Source organism: Vicia villosa, unplaced genomic scaffold (genome assembly GCF_029867415.1).
Source record: "Vicia villosa cultivar HV-30 ecotype Madison, WI unplaced genomic scaffold, Vvil1.0 ctg.002086F_1_1, whole genome shotgun sequence".
Taxonomy (NCBI): domain Eukaryota; kingdom Viridiplantae; phylum Streptophyta; class Magnoliopsida; order Fabales; family Fabaceae; genus Vicia; species Vicia villosa.
In genome coordinates this window covers 101,576-126,096 of record NW_026705834.1, presented here as the reverse complement: position 1 = coordinate 126,096, position 24,521 = coordinate 101,576, and the positions used below count along the sequence as shown (strand labels likewise).

The window sequence follows — 24,521 nt, the reverse complement described above, 5'->3', positions numbered from 1 at the left end:
AATTTAACAACTATATAATTGTGTTGCTTGTATAATAATTGTCTAATATATTGAATTTTAGTTTACTAAATTTGAAGTAAATCCGCTTTGACTTGCTAACTTATCTAGAACTCTATATATTACGTAGTGGTGAGGTTAGAGGTAGTACTACAAAAGAATAAAACTGTGCGGCAACAACAATTGTTCATTTTCTCTCTATCTTGAAAATGCATAAAATATATTTTGGTGTTGTGCGTCCAATGAATGTATTTTGTACCATTCTAAGCTCATGTTCTACTCTCTTGTCGTGCCTTCCTAGGAAAATAATCAATTCCAAAAACAGCTATATTTCTCTCTGATATCAGTGACCATTGTTTAAATCGCCATTCCTTTTCATCATGCACTATATTGTACTTAATCATCATTACTACCAGAAAACATGACTGTAACTTTGACACCTTCACCAAAACTATATACTCCTTTTATCTTCATAATAATAATTCATACCTTCTTTTTCAGTTCCATGATCATAAATGGCTACCCTTTATCCACTTGTTCAACTTATTAAAAGTGGTGATGATGTTCTAAAGTCAATAGAAATAATGAGTGCAAATGCTGAGGGAAAGAATAAGGAAGGAAGCATAACAGTGACATGGGAGAATCTTAGAGTCACTGTTCCAAATGGAAACAAAAGGAAACCTATTCTTGAGGGTCTTACTGGTTATGCTCAACCTGGAAGGCTTTTGGCTATAATGGGCCCTTCTGGCTCTGGAAAATCTACACTTCTTGATGCTTTAGCAGGTTGTTATAGTAAATTTACAAAAAAACTACTGATTTTGAGAAGTTTTGGTACATTATAAGTTCCTTTTGGAGATTACTTGTTAAACAAGCAATCTCACATGTTTATGTTCCTATGAAATTACACTTGTAATAGTTTGTACATTTGAAAACTAAGTTTCTTTCTTTTGTTATATATGTATATATGTATATAATATAATTGATTTTCACTTGATATAATCGATATGTGACAGGAAGATTAAGCTCAAACATAAAGCACACTGGAAAAATTCTAATCAATGGCCACAAACAAGCACTGGCTTATGGAATATCAGTAAGAGAAATTCCCAAAAAGTTACAAAAGTCTTGTAAATAAAATTGTTTAATTAAAGAAGATTTATTAACATCTTCATGTGAAATCAGGGCTATGTAACACAAGACGAGGCTATGCTGTCAACGTTAACGGCCGGGGAAACTTTATACTATTCAGCTCAGCTTCAATTTCCAGATTCCATGTCAATAGCAGCAAAAAAGGAGCAAGCAGATCTTATACTCAGAGAAATGGGCCTAATAGATGCTGTTAACACAAGGGTTGGAGGATGGAGTTCTAAAGGTCTAAGTGGAGGACAAAGGAGGAGACTTAGCATTTGCATTGAGATTCTAACGCGACCGAGACTTCTCTTCCTTGATGAACCGACGAGCGGACTCGATAGTGCAGCTTCTTATTATGTTATGAGTAGGATTGCACGTTTAAATTTAAGCGACGGCATTCGAAGGACTGTTGTTGTGTCCATCCACCAACCTAGCAGTGAAGTTTTTGAACTTTTTCATGACCTTTGTCTTCTGTCTTCTGGTGAAACTGTATATTTTGGTCCATCCTATGATGCAAATCAGGTTAGGAAGTGAAATCCTTGTAGCACATATTGATTTCAAGTTGACAAAATGCATATATAGTGACACTTGATTCAGTGCAGTTTTTTGCTGCAAATGGTTTTCCTTGTCCAACACTCCACAATCCTTCTGATCATTACTTAAGGATAATAAACAAAGATTTTGAAACGGTAAGCAACCTCTATAGTTTGGCTATTATGAATGGAAAATTTGGAACTTACGTATGATTCACTGTATTGATTATAGGATGATGTTGAAGAAGGCTTTGGTAAGGGAGTAACCACAGAAGAAGCAATTGATATCCTTGTAAAGTCTTATAAATCATCTCGGATTAGAAAAAAAGTTAAAAAAGAAGTTGCGAAAATAAGTAAAAGTGTAAGATTCATGTTACATTCCTCACTCCCTCCCACTAACATCAATAAAAAAAATTTGCTAAAACCAGGACCTTTTTAAGGGCGTGCAAGGTGGGCAGGGCGTAAAAGTTGACACGGTTAAACTATTGCTGAAAAGGGTCTCATTAAATATTTGTCTCAGTTAAACCGTGGCAAAATAGGGCCCAAATTTCTGTCACATTTAAACTGTAACTAACCTACATAATGCCTCCGAAAAATTAACATGACCCTGGCCAAAACCAAAAGACTATTATGAATCTATGATTTTTTACATGAAAGACTAACATTTTCTGCATGTGTTTAGGACTCTGGTGCAATAGGGAAGAAGAGGACTCATGCTGCATTTATCACTCAATGTCTTGTACTTATAAGAAGATCTTCTCTGCAATTGTTTCGAGACGTAGGAAACTACTGGCTTCGTTTAGTTGTCTTTGTTATAATTGCTATAAGCATTGGTTCTATCTTCTATAACATTGGTTCAAGTAGTGGATCAGGATCTATTCAGGTAAGATATTAGATTAAGCAATAAGTTTACTTTTATTAAACAAATTTGGTAGGTTATAATAGCACATAACTAGTAGCTAAAGTTTCTTCATGCATGCATTTTCAGGGTAGAGGTTCATTGCTCACATTTCTTATTTCAGTTCTCACTTTCATGACCCTTGTTGGTGGATTCTCTCCTCTTTTGGAGGAAATGAAGGTAAATTTACTAATACGCGTCAGACACCAGACACTAGACGCTAATATGTTTAGCAATATTCAAAATGATTCATTTTTGCTTTGATCTATCAGGTATTTGAACGAGAAAGATTGAACGGACACTATGGTGTAACTGCTTTTCTGATTGGAAATATATTTTCTGCTGTTCCATACATTCTAATGATCTCTCTAATTCCTGGAGGAATAGCATACTACCTATGTGGAATGCACAAAGGACTAGAACACTTTGTATACTTCATTTCATTGCTATTAGCCATTGTGATGTGGGTTGAGAGTCTCATGTTAGTTGTTGGAAGCATATCACCAAACTATGTAATAGGAATGTTCATCACTGGTGGAATTGAAGGACTCATGATACTAACAGCTGGATTCTATAGATTACCAAATGAACTACCTAAACCACTATGGAAGTACCCTTTATACCATATATCATTCCTCAAGTATGCATTTCAAGGATCATTCAAGAATGAGTTTGAAAAGTTGAATGTTTCTATGGAGACCAAAACTATGAGTGGTAGGGAAATATTGGATGAGACATGGCATGTTGAAATGGGTTACTCTAAGTGGGTTGATCTTGTTATCATGTTTGGTATGATTGTGTTGTATAGAGTTTTGTTCTTGGTCATTACTAAGAGTAAGGAGAAGTTGAAGCCTTTTGTTGCAGTCATAAGTGGTCTTTGAGAGTGAAGTTTCATTTGTCAATGATGAATGAAGAACAAAGGAGTAAATACTCCAATTACTTTCTGAATTCTGACAAATATGATTGTAGATATACTAAATCTTATGTTAATTTTTAAAATTTTAAAAATGTTTGTCTCGTTAATCTTTCTTTTTAAAGATGAATGAAAAAGTTCACATTTTGCATGATAAAAATAAATATATTCAACCCAAGAACACTTCGATGAGATGGCGGATGTCTCTTTTAAGTTTAACATTTAAAAAATGCAAAAATTACATATTATGCATAAGAATACTAAAAAGTGATAGTAGAGTGTTGATGGTTATTTATCAAGTGTACTAAATCTCGTTGCAAGTAATTAAAAATGTTCGCACCTACATATATTGGCTTACTTGAACAAACTAATTAATGTGCTATAGAAATAAAATTTGGGGTTTTTCAAAATTTGAATTGATAAAAATGTGTAGATAAAATAATGGAAATTTTTTCAAATTAAAGGCGATTAGCTTTTGTTTTGAATTCTTTGAATGTCGTTGTTGATGTTGGTGTCTATTTGTTCTAAGTTGATTTATCAGAAATTACGACGGTTTAACCAGCTATTATACCCAATCCCTTTGTGTATAATTCACTATTCTAAACTACAACTCCCTAATCCCTTATATCAGTTCAAAGTTAAAACAGACAATTTGAATCTTTAACCCTTTAGATCACAATTTGTAATTTCTTATTCCTAATCAATTACTAAGTTGGACACTTAATCTAGTTTAGAATCATATAGTTAGGGTCAATAATCCCTACATAATTCTAACACATCTCCGAGCTCTAGGTTCAACCTTGTCTTTCCTAATATGAGCATATGCTACACATCCAAATACTCTAATTTTGTCGAGGTCTCGTGGATGATCTGACCAAACTTCTTCAGGTGTCTTCATCCCCAAAGGAGTCGAGGGACACCTATTTATCAGGTAAGCTGAAGTCATGACTGCCTCACCCCAAAAAGCCTTCTTTAACCCAGCACTAACCAACATGCACCTCACTCTTTCCAAAATAGTTCGATTAAACCTTTCTGCTAAATCATTTTGTCAGGGAATACTTGCAATTGTTTTGTGCCTTGCAATACCAGACACACCATAATAGTTGTCGAAAGTTTCATTGCAAAATTCAAGATCATTGTCAATCCTCAACCTCTTGACTTTTCTTCCAGTTTGGTTTTTGACCAGAGTCTTCCAACTTTTAAAATTTTTAAAAGTTTCATCCTTAGCTTTCTAAATGAATACCCACAAATTTCGTGAGTAATCATCAACTATGGATAGAAAATATCTTGCACCTAAATATGAAGGATTCCTTGTAGACCCCCAAAGATTAGCATGAACATAATCAAGGGATCCATGTGTTCTTTGTTTACCTCTGTTAAACTTCACCCTACAGGATTTACCAAATACACAAGTGATCGGTCACCATTTCTACTTAGTTTCGTCATAAATTCGGCATAAGATCGTCATACTTGGTAACACTTTGTGGTTGTTTTCAAGAGTTTTTCATTGATTCCTTTAATGTTAGTTAATTTCTTGCATTATGTTTTTGTGCCCTTTATCATGTCTTTTTAGATGCTTTTGATATCTCTATTTGGTGGTTGTAGGTTAATTCTGTATCAGATGGAAATTTCACAAGTGTTGGTGTAAAAGAAGCTGAAAATCGTGACATGCGTGTAGTATTTTGATCATAACTGGAGCTTCGTAACTCGGAATGACGCGGTTCTGGTGGCAAAATTTCGCTAACGAAAAGGGCTACAACTTTGATGTTGAAGTCAAAGTCAAATTATGAAGGCAGTGCCTGACACGGTCAGACCGTGTCAAGTGACACGGCCGTGTCCAACCTGCTGAAGAATTCTCCCCAACAATGGCAGAAGCTGACACGGTCAGCCCGTGTCAAGTGACACGGCCGTGTCAGCGGGTGCGGACAGAGTTTCTGAATTTTGATGCTTTTACAATTTTAAAGACCCAGGGGCAATTTTGGTATTCTGGCTGGGATCTGAAAACCTAGAGAAGTTAAAACTTAAAAGTGATTTGAGAGACAAGGAGGAGGCACTTTTTGGATCGTACGATAGAATTCCAGAGAAGAGAAAGATAGCTTCATCAAGGTTTTGGAAGACGAAGAGATTCAACGGTGGACACCATTGAAGATCAGAGTTCTCCTAATCTTTGTAATGTCTAAACTTTTCAATTTTGGTTTCTTGAATATTATGAGAGGCTAAACCCCCCAATGCCAGGGGGTGTCTCTGATTTGAATTGTAATGACTATGATCTTCGTAATTCTTTAATCAAGTATTCGTATTTTGCAATTTGATTGTTTAATGTTTTTATGCTTTCTTTGTCGGCAAAACAAGGATTGATCTACGGTTAACAATCTGTAGGACTACGGTTGTTAAGGTTTTTAAACAATTAAATCTTATAGTTATCACCTAGGACTAGGGATACCGTAAGGTTATTTGAACATTCTTGATTATTTACATCTTTGGTTTACAAACCTTTGTTTCTAAGGACTTAGGCAATAGGATTGCAGACTAAAAGGTTTTCACTAAGGACTTAGGAAAACACCCTTAAGAACAAATAGTTGCAGCATATGAACTTGTTAAAGAGATCTTCTTACAGAGTCATTATAAGGCAAATCATACACATACCTTGGCATTGCCCTAAATTTATATATAAAAGTTCAACTTTGATTTCAGCTTATTTTTATTATTTTCATCATTTTAGCTTATTGCATTGATCATTTAAAACAACACCCCGGTGCTCTTTTGTTTAATTGACTTAGTATAATAACTTGTGTTTCCTACGCAATCCTCGTGATCGATACTTGGGGTAAAACCCATTATAACTACACCGGTGAAAATAGTACACTTGCTATTTTTCCGATCAATAAGGTTCACAAAACTCTAGTTTTTCGACCTTGTCACCACCTAGCAGATTTTGCTTTCCCAATTTGACCAGGCCCTCTTCACTGACATGGCCAAGTCTCATGTGCCATAACCCGGTCATCGACACATGTTTTAAGGATTCTACATCTACTAAACCACTTACAACCTCGGCCTCAAGGGTATACAGGCCTTGCCTCTTGATGTCTCTCAAGACTTCCTCCGTCCCCTTTATTACCCTTAGGATACTTTACTCTCCTTTAAAAACATATCCTTTCATGTCGCATTCACCAAGAAAAATCAAATTTCTCTAAAGATCGGGTACATATCTGACACCAGTAAACAACTTTATTGACTCAACATGAAGTTTGAATTTGACAGGCCTGGTTCCTGCAATTTTGCAAGCTTTGTTGTTTCCCAGCAATATTGATCCCCCATCTTGATCACATAATTCCTCAAACACATCTTTGTTTGGAGTCATGTGAAAAATACAACCTGAATCCATAATCCATTCCTTGCTAGAATTTCTGCTAAAAACCACGAATACATTAGATGATTCATAATCATCTTGAATAATGGTTGCATTGCCATTGTCCTTGCCATTGTCATAACTCTTCAATCTGTCAGGTCACACTTTTATAGTATGACCTTTCTTCTTATAGTGGTAACACCTGTCATACCCTAATTTTGAAACCCCCTTAGATGTCACATCATCTGACATGTCACAATCTCCCAGTCAGATTAGCATGGATACCCAGAACAGTCACCTACTCACTAGGTATTCTATTAGGGCTCTCAGTCTATTAGATTCAGGAAAAGGATCAATCAATGGTCAACATTGTAACACCCTGGATTTCCGCTTACCCCGCAGGGCTTCCGGCCTACCAAGCATGTCACCAGCTTAATCAATAATCCTCCCTAGCTCAAGTGGTAGCAGGAATTGCTATGAATATGTACTTAACCCCTATGTACATGGTTCGATTCCTGCGGGAGGCAAAAACAATATTTCCTGGGCAGCCGGTAAGCGGACCTAGGGGGATTATTGATTAAGCCGGTAACATGTTCGGTTGGCCGACACGGTTGATGCGTGCAGCGGATATCGGGGTGTTACAAACATGATCCTCAAACACAATCATAGGGCCCAAGATGTTTCATCCATCCACCTATGATCTCCCATCCCCAGGCATCAGGCCTCAGATCTACCTAGGTCACCAAACTAGGGTCTTAAGCCTATCAAGGACTGAAGTCAGGGATCACTTTTGGGAATACTTGTAGAGCTTCAGGACATGATCTCGGAGATCCCATCATATTCAAATAATCCCTATATCAATATCCAATGGAATTTGTACTTCAATTCAAGATCCATAGTCATCAATTTCACCCGGTCCACATTTAGGGTTTTTGACCTAATTCTTCTAGACAGTTAACTTTTAATCAGGACATGGCTCCACAACTCAGACCATGATTCAAAGACCTCTAATACTTTAATAAAATCCATTCACTTAATTTATTTGAGGAGGAGGGCTTGATTCATCACAAAAATCCAAGATTACCCTTCATCTGGAAAAAGTCAACTGTACAAGATTGGCTTTGACTTTTAAGAAATTTGGTCAACCATGGACTTTTAAAGATCAATATCATCAACATATGATTATTAAATTCTTTTGACCAAGAAAAACCAATCAAGAATAAAAAAGTCAACAAAAGTCAAAGTTAGGGTTTTTCAAGGGCATTTTGGGAACTCAAGATTTTGCCTACACACTCAAAAATCTCAACATGAAAGTTATAGGTCTTGAAAAAACAAACTACTCTTCAAGTTAGAACTTTTGGCAAAAAATCAATCATTTAAGAGTTATGGAGTCAAGAAGCCAAATTAATCAAGACTTCGATAAATTTTTAAGTGTAAAAAACCTAATTTTCCTTCCAACTTCAGGGCCAGTTTTCACAAATTTCCCAAGTGATTCTGAAGAAATACTAAACTAATGAATTGAAGTATATACCAAGGTATTTCCAAATTATGCTCAACCATCTCCAAATTCATTTTGAGCAGAAAGTTATGCATGTTCAAAGTTGGGCATTTGAAGTTGTTTCAAGCCATAACCAATTTTTGCATCTTACCAATTGTATGCAAATGCTCCTACTAAATGGTTATACATGACACCTAATACATCAGTAGAGATGCCATGTAATTATTTTCATCATTACATAAGGATTGGAGAATATTCCCAAAAACAAGAACATGTGATTATGTAATGATTACTTTTGGGAAATTTATGGCCAAGTGGTGAATCATCAAAGGAATATCTTCCCAACCAATTGGAACACATTTCTGCAACAAAATTGTCCCCTAAAATCAAGAAAAACCGAGGGCTAGGGAGTGGTATCAAAAATCCATCATTGCATTTTGGATATTCTTTGAATTCCTTCATGGCCAAGTAACTCAAAGTGACTTCACTAAGTTAGCTCACTCCCTCAACTATTCTGATCACTTTGCCTATAAATAGAAGTGCTCTCCTCAGTATTAGACACACCAAAGCAACTATAATCCTTTCTTTCTCCTTCTCTCCCTCTTGCTTATTGTTTTCTTAGGCTCTTTGGCAAGAAGAATCAAATTCTTCAAACCAAAGCTCTTCATTTGAAAGTAAGCCTTCTAACATCTCAAGGAGGTTCATTAGAAGTGATCCAAGCACCTGGAGCACTTCTGAAAGTAGAGAATCACCATATCCACTTTCAACTTGGAGCTTAAGCAAGTAGAGTTGTGTAGAGCATTTCAGAGGGTCTCAATCAAGTATAAGAATTCCAACACGTTCCTTGGGGTGTAGTGAATGTAACACCCCACTTTTCCCAATTATAAATTACGGTAAAATAGTAATAATATTATCAGAGTAATTCAACACAAGTGGAATGTCACACTTTTCCAATAAACCAGAAACTAAAGTCTCAATACTTTATTTATTCGTTTCTCACAAAAATCAATAATACAGCGGAAATAGTTTTTATTTAAAACAAATTACGGCACACTTGCCACTAACAAATAAAATCCACTTTAACTTGTGGTTCTCCAAAAATTAGAATTTAAAAGCGATACGTAACAAAATTCAATAAAATAACATTTGAAATAAATTCCCAAAAATTCCCGTGTTACGTATCAGAGCGACTCCTAAGACTCGATCAAGCAACACGTACTCCACGTACAGATTAAGTACTTGAATTATCTGTACTTCCGAAGAAGCACAGACACAGCAAACAAGAAAGAAAGGGGTGAGAACTACATTCAATAAATAACGGTGAATAATACATGCTAAAGAGTAGTACTCACACCTATCACACAATATCACTTAATCACAATTTAACAACCAATTACAATAATGCAATATGACTCCATGTCTTGACACAAATGTATGTGGTACCAAACTCGGTTCATTCAATCGAACCCGATTCACTAAGGAATCCGGATAATTCTCATACACTCCACTGAGCAACGAATTATCTCCACAACGACTCCACAAGTGAGTCCGGACCTACTAGGCATCTACCAAAGATCTTCACCTAGCAGTCTCAATGCGATGATATGCAATGCACCAAAAACAATATACATATTAAAATATACACAATATGCATATTACACGATCCGCCCGATCCACGATCCCCCTGATCACTCGTAAGCAACGCTTACCGTAATTCACATCGGAATTACAATCGCTGTCCAAATACAACACACAACCAATAATAGCATTATTTCGACTAAAACTTATTAATTTGTCAAACCACACTTGGACTGATATTCAATACTGATAATATGCTTCCACTGATATTATTTTTCTGCTAAAGTAATATTGCTGCTAGTATAAACCAACTTCCATATTTCATTGCTACTAAATATTATGCTAGATATGCAAATAATCTCTATAACTTAATGTTACTAATTCAGCCCCTTAACAATTATCTTTAATTCCAAACTCTTCAAATATTATCCTATTAATAATATTAAGCATTATTATCATGTAATTTAATTAGGAAAAAGACTTCTAACTAAAAAATCATGTTTCCTATAATAAATAATTCATATGGCTAACTGGTACATTAGTGAGACAAAACAACACATTACAGTAGTATAATCAAAGCAACACTATTTATATAAGAACTAGTATGGGGCGGTCATCCCATTTATGGGGCCTCCATCTCCAATGAATGATATTTCCTATTAAATTAATCTCCTAAGGTTAACATATATATTAATGTGATGCACTTACAGTAACTAAATCAAAACAAAAACACAATGAACTAAGTGTGGGGCGCCCACCCCTCGATAAGGGCCCCCATCCCAAATGCACACCATGGAGCAGCCCTCTTAACCATATGGGGTCTCACCATTTTTTTCCAATTGCCTTTAACATCCAGTAAATCCTAGAATCTCTATGATCGATTTATTTCCTTAATTCTAATCAGTATCAATTGTCAACATATGATTCCCAGCAATAGCATAATATTTTCACAGACACCCTATCATTGACACACAACATTTCCAGAGCACGATTCACAATGGATTCACAGCAACAACATCAAACAGTATGACCGCAAGAAGAATACAGATTTCACACCAATTCAATTCTTCGATTATACAAGTTATTCAATTCAAATCAAACAGTCACACCAGACAAAATTAACATATGAAATTCCTACGAGGGAAAGGACCCCTCACTACCCTCTCATGATTAAATCATCTATAATGAACTGATTCTCCCCCCTTACCTCGATTCCGGAAAGCTTGACTCAACAATGGTGAAACCCTCTTGCTTGGCCTCCTTGTTCCTCTCCTCTCAATGTTACGGTTTTTAATTCTCAATGAAAACTAACTTCTCATATCTACCACTAAACCCTTATACTCTTATTACTAAAATACCACTTCTACCCTTAACCACTAATGACTTAGTTTCTCCACTATATTAATAACAATAATATTAATAATAATAATACTAATAATATTAATAATAGTAATAATAATAGCAATATTATTAATACTCTCACCGATAATTAATCTATCCAAGTCTAATATTACTAAATTAATATTATATCGGCATTTCTAATTTATCCGTTCCGGTAAGGGTACTTCGCCTACGCGCTCGATCACACACCCAAAACAAGGACAAGCAATTAAAATATAACGTATTGACTAAATAATTTAAAATGGGGTGTTACAGTGAAGCTATCCAGATACTTACAACACATCTGTAAGTACAGAATCACCATCTTCCATTTTCACTTGGAGCTCAAGCAAGAGGGGTCGGGAAGAACATCTCAGAGGCTTTCAAAGGGAAATAAGCATTCAGTTAGCATCAGTGAGCTTCCAGGAAGCTTTTGCAATCATCAATTCATTACTGGGAGTCGTCTTCCATAACCACGATCTCCACTTTCAGAGGTAAGTTTTTGAACTTCATCTCTTTAATTCATGCATCTATTGTGTTATAACTCAATACCAGTTTGTTCAGCATCATTAGAGGATTAAAAACCTTCTATCACCATTCATTTATTCATCGTATTCATCATTTAATTTTAATATTAGAGTTTATGTGTTCTTAGTTTTTATGCTAAAATTCTTTAGATACACTTAGAATAATTAACTTCTGAGCCCATGATCGTGTTCCTCGTCCAAAAACAAGCAAGTTTGATGTTTGAATCGTTCAATTTGGTTGAGAATTGAGAGAGATAGGATCTTCAGGATTGGATGATGAAAGGTTGGAGACGAAGATGGCCATGGCGCGCCATTTTCGAATTTTCATAAACGCGTTTGATATATTTTGAATGTTATGCGTGTTAATTTATGAATGCATCATTAGCTCACTGGGTCACCAGCGCGCCTCTAGTACCCTCTTGCCATAAGGTCTGGGGTTTGATCCCCCCTCAGACCCCTTTTGCTCATTTATTTTCCAAACATTTTGCAAAATGATTTGTTTTCAAATATTATGAAATGTTTCCATTCCTTTGACACATTAGGAGTGTAGCACAGTTGGCTTTGATTTGTGTTGACCCCCCATGAGACACGGGTTCAAACCATGCTACTAACAAAATCAACCATTTATGCTATTTTTCTTCATTTTTTTACAACTTCACTCAATCATTTCACCTATCAAAATTAATCATTTTCACTTGATTTTTCGTACACTTTTCATTTATCATACCTATACTATGAATATCTAAAAAAAATTATTTTTTGGTATATTTTTATTAGGTTTAAAATGGTATTTTTAAGTATTTTTAATACTTTTAAAATATGATTTTCTTTATTTTTCAAAATCACTTTGTAAATATTTTGTGTTCAAATCTTGTTCATTTTCAATAAATCTTTTGGGCCTCTAATAGAGTGTAAGACCCAACCCTTTTCATTTTCAAATTTTCAAAGAAATTCAATTTCATTTTTAATCAACTGTTTTCATAACAGTAATTAATTCAAATCTTTTGGGCTTCTTGAATCTTAAAGAGTGTAATACCCAACACCTTTTTTGTACATACAGTTTTTAAATCCTTTCTTTTCAAATAAACAGTAAACTCCTCATTTGTTTTTTTCAAAACTTTCTTCTCGGTATTGAAGGGCATTTTTTCCGGTGAAACTTTTCATATACCTATGTGACCTAGTGTCCACCTTCACTTCTTCTGTTTTCAAAACAAAATTTCAAAACTATTTTCAATAAACAAATTCAACTATTTTCAATCAACTCTCAATCTATTTTCAAAACAACTTCAATTTCAAATCAATTTCACATGGGCCTCTCCTTGAGTCTATGTCCCAACACCCTTTTTCTTTTTAATACTGTTACCAATAAACAACCAAGCTGATGGTAAAGCTTTGTACATACATCTTTCAAAGGCCTCCTCTTCATCCAGGTTAGGCTTTACAGCTTTCAATTTACAACTTTCATTTAAATCCATGTCAAATATAGACTGTACATACACTGTTTAGAACTCCGTCTGAGAAAAACCTTAGGACAAATAAACTGTATATATATTATAGGACTATGACCTAGGATTGATAACGTCTTTCCGATGAAGGCTCTTTCCTAATTAGATTTCTGTAGTTCAACCTCAAGATGAATTATTCCCGGTGAAACATCTTGAAAAAAGCCTAAGAACAAAAATAGGGCACATCTATCCAAGAGGAATTATTCCCGGTAAAACCTCTTACCCATTTTCTTAGAGCCAAACTAAGTTCAAAGCCAACATAGCTTTCTCTTGTGTTATAACAAGGACCCTCGATGACCCTCGATTAGCCTCCTCTTGGGCTTACAATCCAAGGACCCACAGGCTTCTTAAAAGCATATCTCACAACTTTCTCTTGAGCTTGTATACAAGGACCCATCAGGTTTCTTATAAACAAAGGAACAGGTCTTTAGCTACCTTTTAGCCTACCCTGGTGAGATTCTTCTATTCTTCAAACCAAAGTTCAAACAAGCCAAGTATGTCTCAATCTCAGTATTAAGTTCACCTTTTGGAATAAGAGACATGGACAATCTCTATCACCCATATTTTCAATCTCCAGTAAGTCTTTTCCTTAGTAGAGTCAAGATGTCATATATGTTTTCCTCAACAAGGTCAGCCTTAATCTTGGGCTTTAAACAAGAAGTATAAATCAATAAATCCCTTGGAAAGGGTCAGCCTCCATCAATAAATTCATAAGTCCATAAATCAATAAATCCCCAGTAAGGCCAACCTTCAACTCTGGGCTTTCATTCATCAATCCCTGCGCAATAGGAGCAAATTCCCCAGTAGGGTCAACATTCATCAATCTCTACCCAACAGAGTAATCCTCGATAGAGTCATTCACAATTCTGGGCTTCATACAGAACACAAATTCCTTCAGTCAAAGTCAATCCCTAGTGGAATCATCTCCCAGGGTCAATCAAAACTCTTTTAAGCCTCAAGCTTGGGCCTTGTACCAGTTAAAAAGTCTAAATCTTTCTTACAGAGGTGAGACATGATTCATCTCTATATGTAGATTTTCTAATTGTTATACCACATTCAAACATAACAAACATCATTTTTCATAAAAACATTTCCCATTTAGGTTGATATAAGACTGCCTGCTCTGTTGACTTCACGTCCAGACTGTTGTCTTTCTCTAATGGTTGAAATCTTTTACTTTATATATGATACTGGCATACTTACACACACAAGTAAGGTCCCTCTCTTATCATAAAGTAAACCTTTCATTATGATTTTTCTTTCATAATAAGATGATACTGGCGTACTTGCACAAACACGAGTTAGGTCTCTCCCTCTCTTATCATGAAAGAACCCTTATTTTCATTCACTTTTAAAATGTTTGTGGTAAAACAATTGAAATATATCTCCATTAAGATGACGACTTGTCTCTTTTCTGCAAGCAGAGATTTAATTCAAATTTCAACCTTGAGTTCAAACAAGGCACCCAAAATCAATTCATTTCCCTAATTAGTTCCTTGAACTACAAAAAGCTCTGACTTCCATTAGGGATATGTAGGCATTAGATTCACAAGGAACCTTAGCGAGCTAATAAAAAACCAAAAAACAGTCAGTTCATCTGTCTTTCAATTCAATTCAATTTTCTCTCCTAACACAAAGGAAAAACTTTCCCAATCAAACAACAAACACAAACACATAGACACATAGAAGGTTCCCATAGAGTACTACGGATATGTAGGGTGCTTAAAACCTTCCCTATGTATAACCGACCTCCCGGACTCCAGAACATCTGTTTAGGTGAAATCCACACACCTAGAAAACTCTTAGGGTTTATTTGAGATCTTTTTCCCTTCCTCCTCGTAGGATAATTAAAAAGTTCGCATGCTATCATAGGAATAACTGAAATAAAATTCCTCCCACAAGGACACCTCTCTCCTTCCAAATTTCGCTCGAATGGTCCGGCGTGCCTTCCTCCCAAGTGAAACGGGGAGGTAAAAAAAATGACACCACAACACCTAATAGAATGGGCATCACCACCATAAGACTTCTATGGACCTTTAGCCTTCTTCGAGGATTTTCTTTTTACGGACAATCCTTCACCAACAGGTGATAGCTTGTGCTCATTCCTTTCGTTTAAATACTTCAAGTACAAGGCTGATTGAAATTTTTCAAAGGTCAAGGACTCTTTTCCATGCAAAAGGGTTTCTTTGAAGTGAGCATGATATCTTGGTAAAGCACATAACAACAACAATGCTTGATCTTCATCACTGACGGTAGCCTCAATATTCTCCGAATCAAGAATTGGGTTATCAAACATATCCAGTTGTTCAGTCTAGACTTTTACTTCACTCATCTTGAATGAATATAGAGCTTTCTTCAGGTAGAGGAGATTCACGAACGATTAGTTCATGTACAAACCTTCGAGTTTCGTCCACACACTAGTTGTCATCTTCTCCTTCAAAACCTGTTGGAGAACCTTATCAACAAGGATCAATACGATGGAGTTGTGGGCTTTCTCAATCATTGTCGTCTTCTCCTTCATCGTTAGGGCAACATCAATCTTTTTCGATCCTTTCAACGTTTCTAACAAACCCTGTTGAGCTAGAAGGACTTGCATCTTCAAGCGCCATAGACTAAAATCATTCATTCCGATGAATTTCTCAATCTCATACTATGTTAATGGTATCATAGTCCACGCTCACCGCACCAATTTGTTGTGAAAATGATGCCCAAAACAAAGTATGATTGATTTCTTTATTAGCAAGAAAACCACAAAATGAGAAAAGAGATAAGAGAGAAAGGAAAGATGATTTAAAGTGGTATAAAACCTTGGATTCTTGATTCAATTACACATTAGAGAATAATATTTACAATTGAATCTCAACCACACCACTTTCTCCTCCTAATTAGAATTACTGAGAAGTGAGTAATAGTATGCTATTTAAAAGAAAACTAAACCCTAGCTTTCAACTAATATACTAAATAATTTGGGCTAACAAACATACTCAATTCAACATGCTAACAATCTAGCATATTTAGACAGCTACACTAGCTCTTCGACTTCGATAGAATTTGCTACAACACTACCTTATAACCCATAAGCTACAAATATTATATTTATCCAATAGGGCGGACACAAACATCATATTAGCTGTCTCCATGGATATCTATTTACATCCCTATGTCCATCTAAGGCTAGTAAATTAGTTATCTTCTTTGAGGCTACCATTGTTTCATATAATATTTAAGAAGCCATATAAATCTTTGAACCATTGATACAACTTGTGAACATTTCTACCCCTGCATTACTTGTTGTTGGTATATCAAATGTGAGTATGAGTTTCACAACGGATAAAAAAGTGAATGTTGAACATTATATAAGTGAGAAGAACAATAGATCCAATGGCTTAAGGTTTTGGGTTAGTCTGTGATGTCTCTCTTACTTGTGTGGTTGCTCCTAACTCCTAAGCCCGATGTGATGATCCTCGGACACCCTCATGATCCAACAATGGTATCAGAGCCTGATTCGACTACGACTCCTTGTATCGAAAGTCATACAAGGATGAAAAAAAAACTTTCATTTGAGAGGGAGAACGCCCATATAAAAATGGACGGACTCACACTTAGTAGGGATATCATATGAAAAAATGAATGTTAAACATTTTATAAGTGAGAAGACTTATAGACCAAATACTTTAATATTTTGGGTTAATATGTGGTGCCTCTCACTTGTATGATTGCTCTTAAACTCGAAGTGATGATCCTCGAATTCCTCATATGACATGACACTTGTTTCGAGTTGTGTTGGAGTATTTAGTTATTTATTGGTGTAAGTTGCAACAAGTATTAGTGAGCTGGGCATTTTAATTAGAAAAAATAATTTTATGGACCAATTTTATCCCCCATCAACATTCTTGAATGGATTTTTTTATTCATTCAACTGTCGACTTGATGAGATAATGGACGTTGCAAATCATTAAATAAAATAAAGTTGCCATATTTTAATTTATGTTTCTATAGTAGTCTTCAATCTCTTCATTATTTTGTCAAAGCCATGTGCCAGAAACACTACTGGCCGGTATGAAAATAAAGGCACCATTTTAATTTTGATATTCAAACACTATTGGATTTAAGAGAATTTCTTGACCCACCTTTCTATTTTCTTGGTCATCTCTGGTGAAAAATCCAAAATACCCTTATTTCGGAAATACATTTTCGAAACGCTTTTTTATTTCCAAAATTTATCTTATTTCGGAAATGTACTTCCGAAAACACGAAAAAAAGGTGTTTTCGGAGATGTATTTCCGAAAGCACCCTTTTTTGGGTTTTCGGAGATGCATTTCCGAAAACACCCATTTTTGGAAGAGGGGTGTCTTGGAGTGTTTCGGATATACACTTCCGAAAGAATTCAATAATTATTAAAAAATTAAAATCAAGGTGAATCAATACAATTAATAGGTATAAAATCAAGGTGAATCAATAAAATGAAGGTGAATCAATAAAATCAAGATGAATCAATAAAATCAAGGTGAATCAAAATTTACTAAACAATTTTAAAGTTAAAAATTATTTTACTAACTTATATAAATCAAAAACATTTTAATTTTATAAATAAATTTTTAATTATATAGAATTAAACATAAAATTTATTCATTAGATAAAATTAAGACAAAATCTTTTTTTAATTTTTTTAAACTAAATAAAAAATTATAACTCATTTTTAATTATGAATCAGAATAGAAATATATAAATATATAATAATTATTAATTTTGTAAGTGAAATATATAAATATATAATAATCATTATATAAATATATAAATATATAATAATTATCATAAATTAAAACAATCATTTTTTTAATTTTTATAATTATTATATAAATATATAAATATATTTATAATTAATATATAATAATTATTATATAAATATATAAATATATAATAATTTTTATAAATATATAATAATTATTATAATTATTATATAAATATATAAATATATAAATTAAAACACACATTTTTTAAATTTTTTTTGTAAATATATAATAATTATTATAAATATATAAATATAAAATTATAACTCATTGTAAGTGAAATTATTTTAATTTTTTTAATTAAATTTATTTTAAATTTTAAAATATGAATCAGAATACAAATACATAATAATTATTATTCATAACTTATAAATTATATCAAAATATATAATTATTATTATTATTCATTACTCATAAATTATATCAAATTTATGATATATGAATTAATTAATATTCTAAAATTAATTTTTGGAATTTTTAGATTTTTTTTGTTTTTTCGGAGATGCATCTCCGAATTAATCAAAATCCCAATTTTTGGGATTTTTTCGAAAATGCACTTCCGGAGTCTGGAAAAATTTAGAAAAAAAAAATTTCGAAAATGCATTTCCAAAGCAGGGGTAAAGTTGGGTTTTCGCTGGGGGTGACCCCCATAGGGAGGTGGGTAAAGAAAAAATCTTTTTTTAATTATTTAAAATAAAGGCCATTTTAAGATGCAGATAATTTATTTATTTATTTAATTTCATTTTAAATTTAATTATTTAAATAAATAAATAGTGTTCTGGACTGGGCCGAGCAGGCCCAGCTCTTCCCACCAGTCGAGCAGGCCCAAAGCGTCTGGGCCCATTTACTTGGTAGTCGTTACAGATTGACCAGGCGCGAAGACCACGCGTCACACTCCAGCGAAGGATCCGGTCAACCTCATCCGGATCCTACGCCACGCTCATCCAGAACGTGAGTCACCTGCTGACTCAGCCCTAGCACAAGGACGTTTTGGCAGTTTCCTAGCACGTGGGCCTCCAGTTGGATTTGGCCCAATTAGGAAACCTTGGCCCAACGCTGGGGGCTATAAATACCCTCTTTTACTAGAGGATCAGGTATCATATTCTTTACTCTCTAAACCTTCATTCTCTGATAGCTACTGACTTTAGCATCGGAGGACCTTGCAGGTACCCCCCATCTTGCTCTTCAAGCCAGATTCTGACGCCTTGACGATTCTTCTGATCAGGTACGATCAAATAGCCATACTTATTATCAACTTACTGACATTTATATCAAAATGCATTTTTTAAAAGACAAAATTTAGGTATATTTTTAGGTGGGGTTCTTACTATTTTTCAATGAAAATATGACAAATATACTTAAATATGATTTAGTGAGTGAAAATAAGAGAACTACCGAAAATTATACACTTGTCATAATTTTATTGAAAAATAATAAAAACCACACCTAAAGAATTATACCTAAATTTTATCCTTTTTTAAAATTTACATTAGAATGCATTTTTTAAAATGCATTAACTTCTTTAAAAATTTTAAAGGTGGCAATATCATTATAGTATTTAAATAAGTTAAAATTTTAATTTATTTTATTTTATTTATTTAAATTTTAAATTAATTATTTAAATAAATAAATAATCATACATAATTGCACACTTATTATTGATTTGCTGACATTTATATTAAAATGCATTTTTTTAAAATACATTAATTTCTATGAAAATTTTAATGTGGAAATATCATTATAGTATTCAACGAATTTAAAATTTTTATTTAATTTAAATTTAATTCATTTTATTATAGCATTAAATATTTATTATTTTCTCTTTTTTTTTTAATTCATCCTTTATATATATTTAATATAATAAAACTTTATAAAGTAATTTATAGTCTCTACTAAAAAAATATGAATTGATCGTGTTAAATAATTTTACATCATTATGCATTTTTTTCAAATCATACTTACATTGTCTTTAATCTCATATACTAACTATTAAGATTTTTTTCATCCTAATTTATAAAATATTTAATTTGAAATGCACGGATAACATACGTAATTAGTATCCATATAATGAAGTTGAAGTAAATGTGTCAATCTGAACCAACAAACACCGTACTAAGACGGGAAAACCAACAAACACCGTACTAAGACGGAAAAACCAACAAACACCGCACAAGACGGTGAAAACTTAAGAACACACAAAAGAAGAAACAAATCTATATGGATAACCACTTATTTAAATATAAAGAGAAAGAAAAACGGTGTTGAGGGGTAATTTCTAGCCAAAAATGATCAAAAACTACTCCTAAGATGGAAGAATAATATAATTAAGAGTTACAAACACAATTTTTAGGCTAGTAATAAGAGACTTATAATTAACTTCTCTGCAAATTTTAAAAGTGGAAATATCATTATATCACAGTGCAGATACCACATGATATGTTGATTCCTAGCTTTGGCAATCCACTTTCATCTATTCTAGAAAGCAAATATCCAAATATATTACACAACTTGAATGATCCATCTTTTTTTCAAGAGAAAGCAATATTAGCTCCTAAAAATACCATTGTCGACGCCCTTAATGATTATATGTTGGATTTAATACCTGCAGAAGAAAAAACTTATTTGAGTTATGATTCTCCATGTAATGTTAGGTCAGACATTAACATGTCAGATGATGTGCATACTCCTGAATTCTGAACACTATTGTATCTTCTGGACTACCAAATCACAAGTTGAGATTAAAGTCGGAGTCCCGGTAATGTTGTTGAGAGATACTGATCAGTCAATAGGATTGTGCAATGGCACCCGATTGATAATTACAAAAATGGAAAGATATGTCCTTGAAGGTAAGATTATATCAGGCAACAATGTTGGTCATACGATTTTTATTCCAAGGTTATCATTGACTCCAAACGATAAAAGAATCCTTTCAAATTTTAACGTTTCTATTGACTGTTTCTTTTGCTATGATAATCAACAAGAGTCAAAGTCAATCACTTAAATATGTGGGAGTATATCTTCCCTAGTCAATTTTTTTCTCATGGTCAATTATATGTTGCACTGTCAATAGTTACTTCAAAGAAAGTTCTAAAGATATTGATAACCAACGACAAAAGTGAAGATACAAATATAACTGAAAATGTGGTTTACAAAAAAGTCTTTCAGAATGTTCCATAGTTAGTTATTTAGTTATTTCTCGATATGTATGTCAATTCATTTATGATATTAAAAATTTTCTAAATTTAAAAGTTGTTCAATATTTATTTATGTTTCAAATTTTATTTTATTTTATTTTTGATATTTAAAGCTATTTTAATTTCATTATTTCAATAGTTACATTATAGACATTATATATAACATATTAAAAAAATCTGTGCATCGCACGGGTCAAAATCTAGTTAAATAAAATAAAGTTGCCATAATTCAAAGCAACATTTTTCCTAGGTTCTAAATTAGTGGAAAGGCCCCCAACAGTTCACGCTAGCTAGATTCCTTGTCTTAAAAGATGGAGCACCTCCTCATCCTTAATTGAATTAGCATGCAATTAGGACCAAAGTGAACACACTATAAATAAGCAAGTTGACGAAGAAGAAGCCAGGGGCATTTGATACTTAGCAAAAATAATCTTCCCTTCTTCCTTGGTACGATTATCCATCAGTAGGCAGGTCAACAAGTTGTTTCGAGCATTTATGTGAAGTTTCATCCTGACACAACACTCCCAGAGTAATATAGATCTTTGACGAAACCAATCAATCTCTTATTCAGATACAAATCTCTTGTGAAAGGTTGTCTCCTTTATAGACGTACAACTCATTTGCCATTAGGAAATGACCTTCGTTCCAATACTTGAACAAGTTGATGCACACGTCGCCCCCTCCGTCCCTGGCGACGCACACCGTTCCATAATCTTGCGGACATAGGGGAGACTAAGAAAAATTGGTATTTGAAATGCTTCAATTTCTCTAAAAAAGCACTAAAGCCCCGAATAGGTTGCACTAGGTGAATCAAACTCGACCCCGTGCCTAAGTCGCAGGACCGTGTTGAACTTTGAAGAGGTGGAAGAAAAGGGTCAAAGAAGGTCTCCCATTTAAATATTCACAACAATATTGGAAGGCTTTTACATACGCCTAACTCGCGGCGTGAAGATGCGACTAAGCAATGATCAAATATTTAAGGACTTCCATTTTGAAACCATTAAAGGGAAGTTAGAAACCCATGATTGAAAAAACGCACTCATAAAAAGGATGATACAATCACCATTCTCGTTGCAGATTCTTTCATTTTCACTAGGGGTCAAGACACCCCAATCCGAATATGAACTTACATCCAGAAAGGCTCAATCAAGACCACCCTCTAGAGAGAAGACATAAACAATTGAAGAATAGAAAGGTTATACCCATGAAGTACGAACATCTTCTTTTGACTTTTGACTCATAATGGATACGATTTTCTCCAAGCACGCTAAAATGGAAATGTCGAAGGAAAAGAAATACCAATGAAGGGGGTAAGACACCTCTTCAAGAATCGTGTGATGGCATACAACGGGGAATATACCTTATCAACGCCTCAGATCACCTACACGCAACACTTAAATGTTTCATTTCTCAAAGATTATTATGAGTGTGCCTCCAAAATGACATTTGAAGCATGGGACGCATTAAAGGCGCAAATTCCTAAGAGACTATAATGTCTCATCTTTACTTTCCAAGTAAGCTCAAAAACGATTGACGAATGAGGCGAATACTATAAACCCTTGCACAATCCTACAAAAAGAAAGGCTTGAGGGGAAACTGTTACAGGCTTACTAGAATGGTCATCAACTGACCATTCTGGGGGGACTTCAATTCTTCTGAAGTACTTACGGCGTAAGGGAACTACACTACGGAAGAGTGTAGGCAATCCAAATCTAAGATACATCCAACGACTCTCTACATCATGCGCGGCTAGCAAATAGTGAGTTGTTATAAATACTATATTATGTAAAGGATACGCGGGAAGAATTTTGGTACACTATTTAAAACCGAATCTCCATCCAATCTTCTCCCTCACATATTGACTTGAGAATTGAAGTGCTAATTGTGCCGGTAAGCCCATCCTCCACTACATCGGAAGCTCGGATCCACTGTTATCCATCGCAACCGTCAATTCTCCAGCCAATTGTGATTCCACAACGAAATAGTTTTATAGTTTATTATTCTTATTTATAGTTGGAATAGAGAAAAAATGTGAGAAAGAAAATATAAAGGCACGGCCGGAGCAGAGATGTGTTTTATTTTTTCCGTATCTAAATTTAAATTCTATTTAAATATTCGTTCTCTATTCCAAACTCAAATATGGATAAATAATTAAACATAAAATTTGATTCAGTATAAACATTATAAATAAAAAATTAAAATAATTTTATAAAATTTCAAATATATATTTTAATTAGTAATGTAAAACCTAAAATATCAATAAATTACTTAGTCAATTAATATTCTAAACTATAAAAGATATTTAAAATTATCAATGAGATAGATTTAGAGACAAGTTCAAAATGAGTACTAGGGTTTTCGGTCTCGCTTTAACACATTTTTTAAAATTAAGAAAATCCAAACCCAACCTTAAACCAAATTAAAATGAATTTTGTCCATTAAATACAAGACATATTTGTACGAATGAGAAATGCTAGCAGCACTCTCTTTTTAACACTCTCTATAACACTCACTTTTTTATTGGTTGAAATATGTGAGTCCTACCACTTTATGTGGGATCCATTTTGAAAGTGAGAGACTCACACATGTTTCAACTAATAAAAAAATATGTGTTGAAGAGAGTGTTGTTAGCACTTCTCTTGTACATATTTTGTCGTGAAGTCTATGCATGTCAAAATGAAGCAAACACTATCACTATACAAAGCTTACAAGGTTTTGGGGAGCTTATAACCACATCGACTCAATAATTAATTTATGTATTAATAACTCTTTTTGTCATATTGTTTTAGTTTAGATACTTCACAAAGTCTTCGGAGTTCATTTGGTGTACAGTATATGATAGAGACATGAGATGATATAAATCAGAATAAGGATATGTTATAATACAAATAGGATAAGACTTATCCTATCATATGTTTGGTTCACACAAGATATCTATATATATATATATATATATATATATATATATATATATATATATATATATATATATATATATATATATATATATATATATATATATAATTTGATAAAAATAAAATTAGTTTTCATATTTTTTAAATTTTAATAATTATTTTATATTTAAATATTTTAATTTATTAGATTTTAATTTTTATATTATATAATTTTAAAAAATTACCCTTATGACAACCATACATATAATTTATTTAATTTTTATTTTTATTTTGTCAAATTTAATTTTTTTTATTTTAAATTATATTTTATAGG

The 24,521-nt window shown here is 33.5% G+C and overlaps 1 protein-coding gene across 1 annotated transcript; it reads left to right on the top strand.

The window, feature by feature from the left end:
* The first annotated feature begins 602 nt into the window (after positions 1–602).
* Positions 603–20,796, top strand: LOC131637814 (ABC transporter G family member 1-like). The gene is made up of 11 exons (XM_058908392.1): positions 603–780; positions 1,011–1,090; positions 1,180–1,650; positions 1,731–1,817; positions 1,894–2,022; positions 2,344–2,544; positions 2,650–2,739; positions 2,832–3,422; positions 5,345–5,365; positions 7,160–7,192; positions 20,524–20,796. The coding sequence occupies exons 1-11, from the start codon at positions 732–734 to the stop codon at positions 20,794–20,796; spliced, it is 2,025 nt and encodes a 674-aa protein (XP_058764375.1). The 5' UTR covers positions 603–731.
* The last annotated feature ends 3,725 nt before the right edge of the window (positions 20,797–24,521 follow it).

Excerpts from the sequence above, each read along its gene's own strand:
- LOC131637814 (XM_058908392.1), top strand. The coding sequence starts at position 732 with ATGGGCCCTTCTGGCTCTGGAAAATCTACACTTCTTGATGCTTTAGCA. Across the intron at positions 2,023-2,343 it reads TTGCGAAAATAAGTAAAAGT|GACTCTGGTGCAATAGGGAA; the intron begins GTAAGATTCATG and ends GCATGTGTTTAG. Across the intron at positions 3,423-5,344 it reads AGTTGAAGCCTTTTGTTGCA|AAGCTGACACGGTCAGCCCG; the intron begins GTCATAAGTGGT and ends CAACAATGGCAG.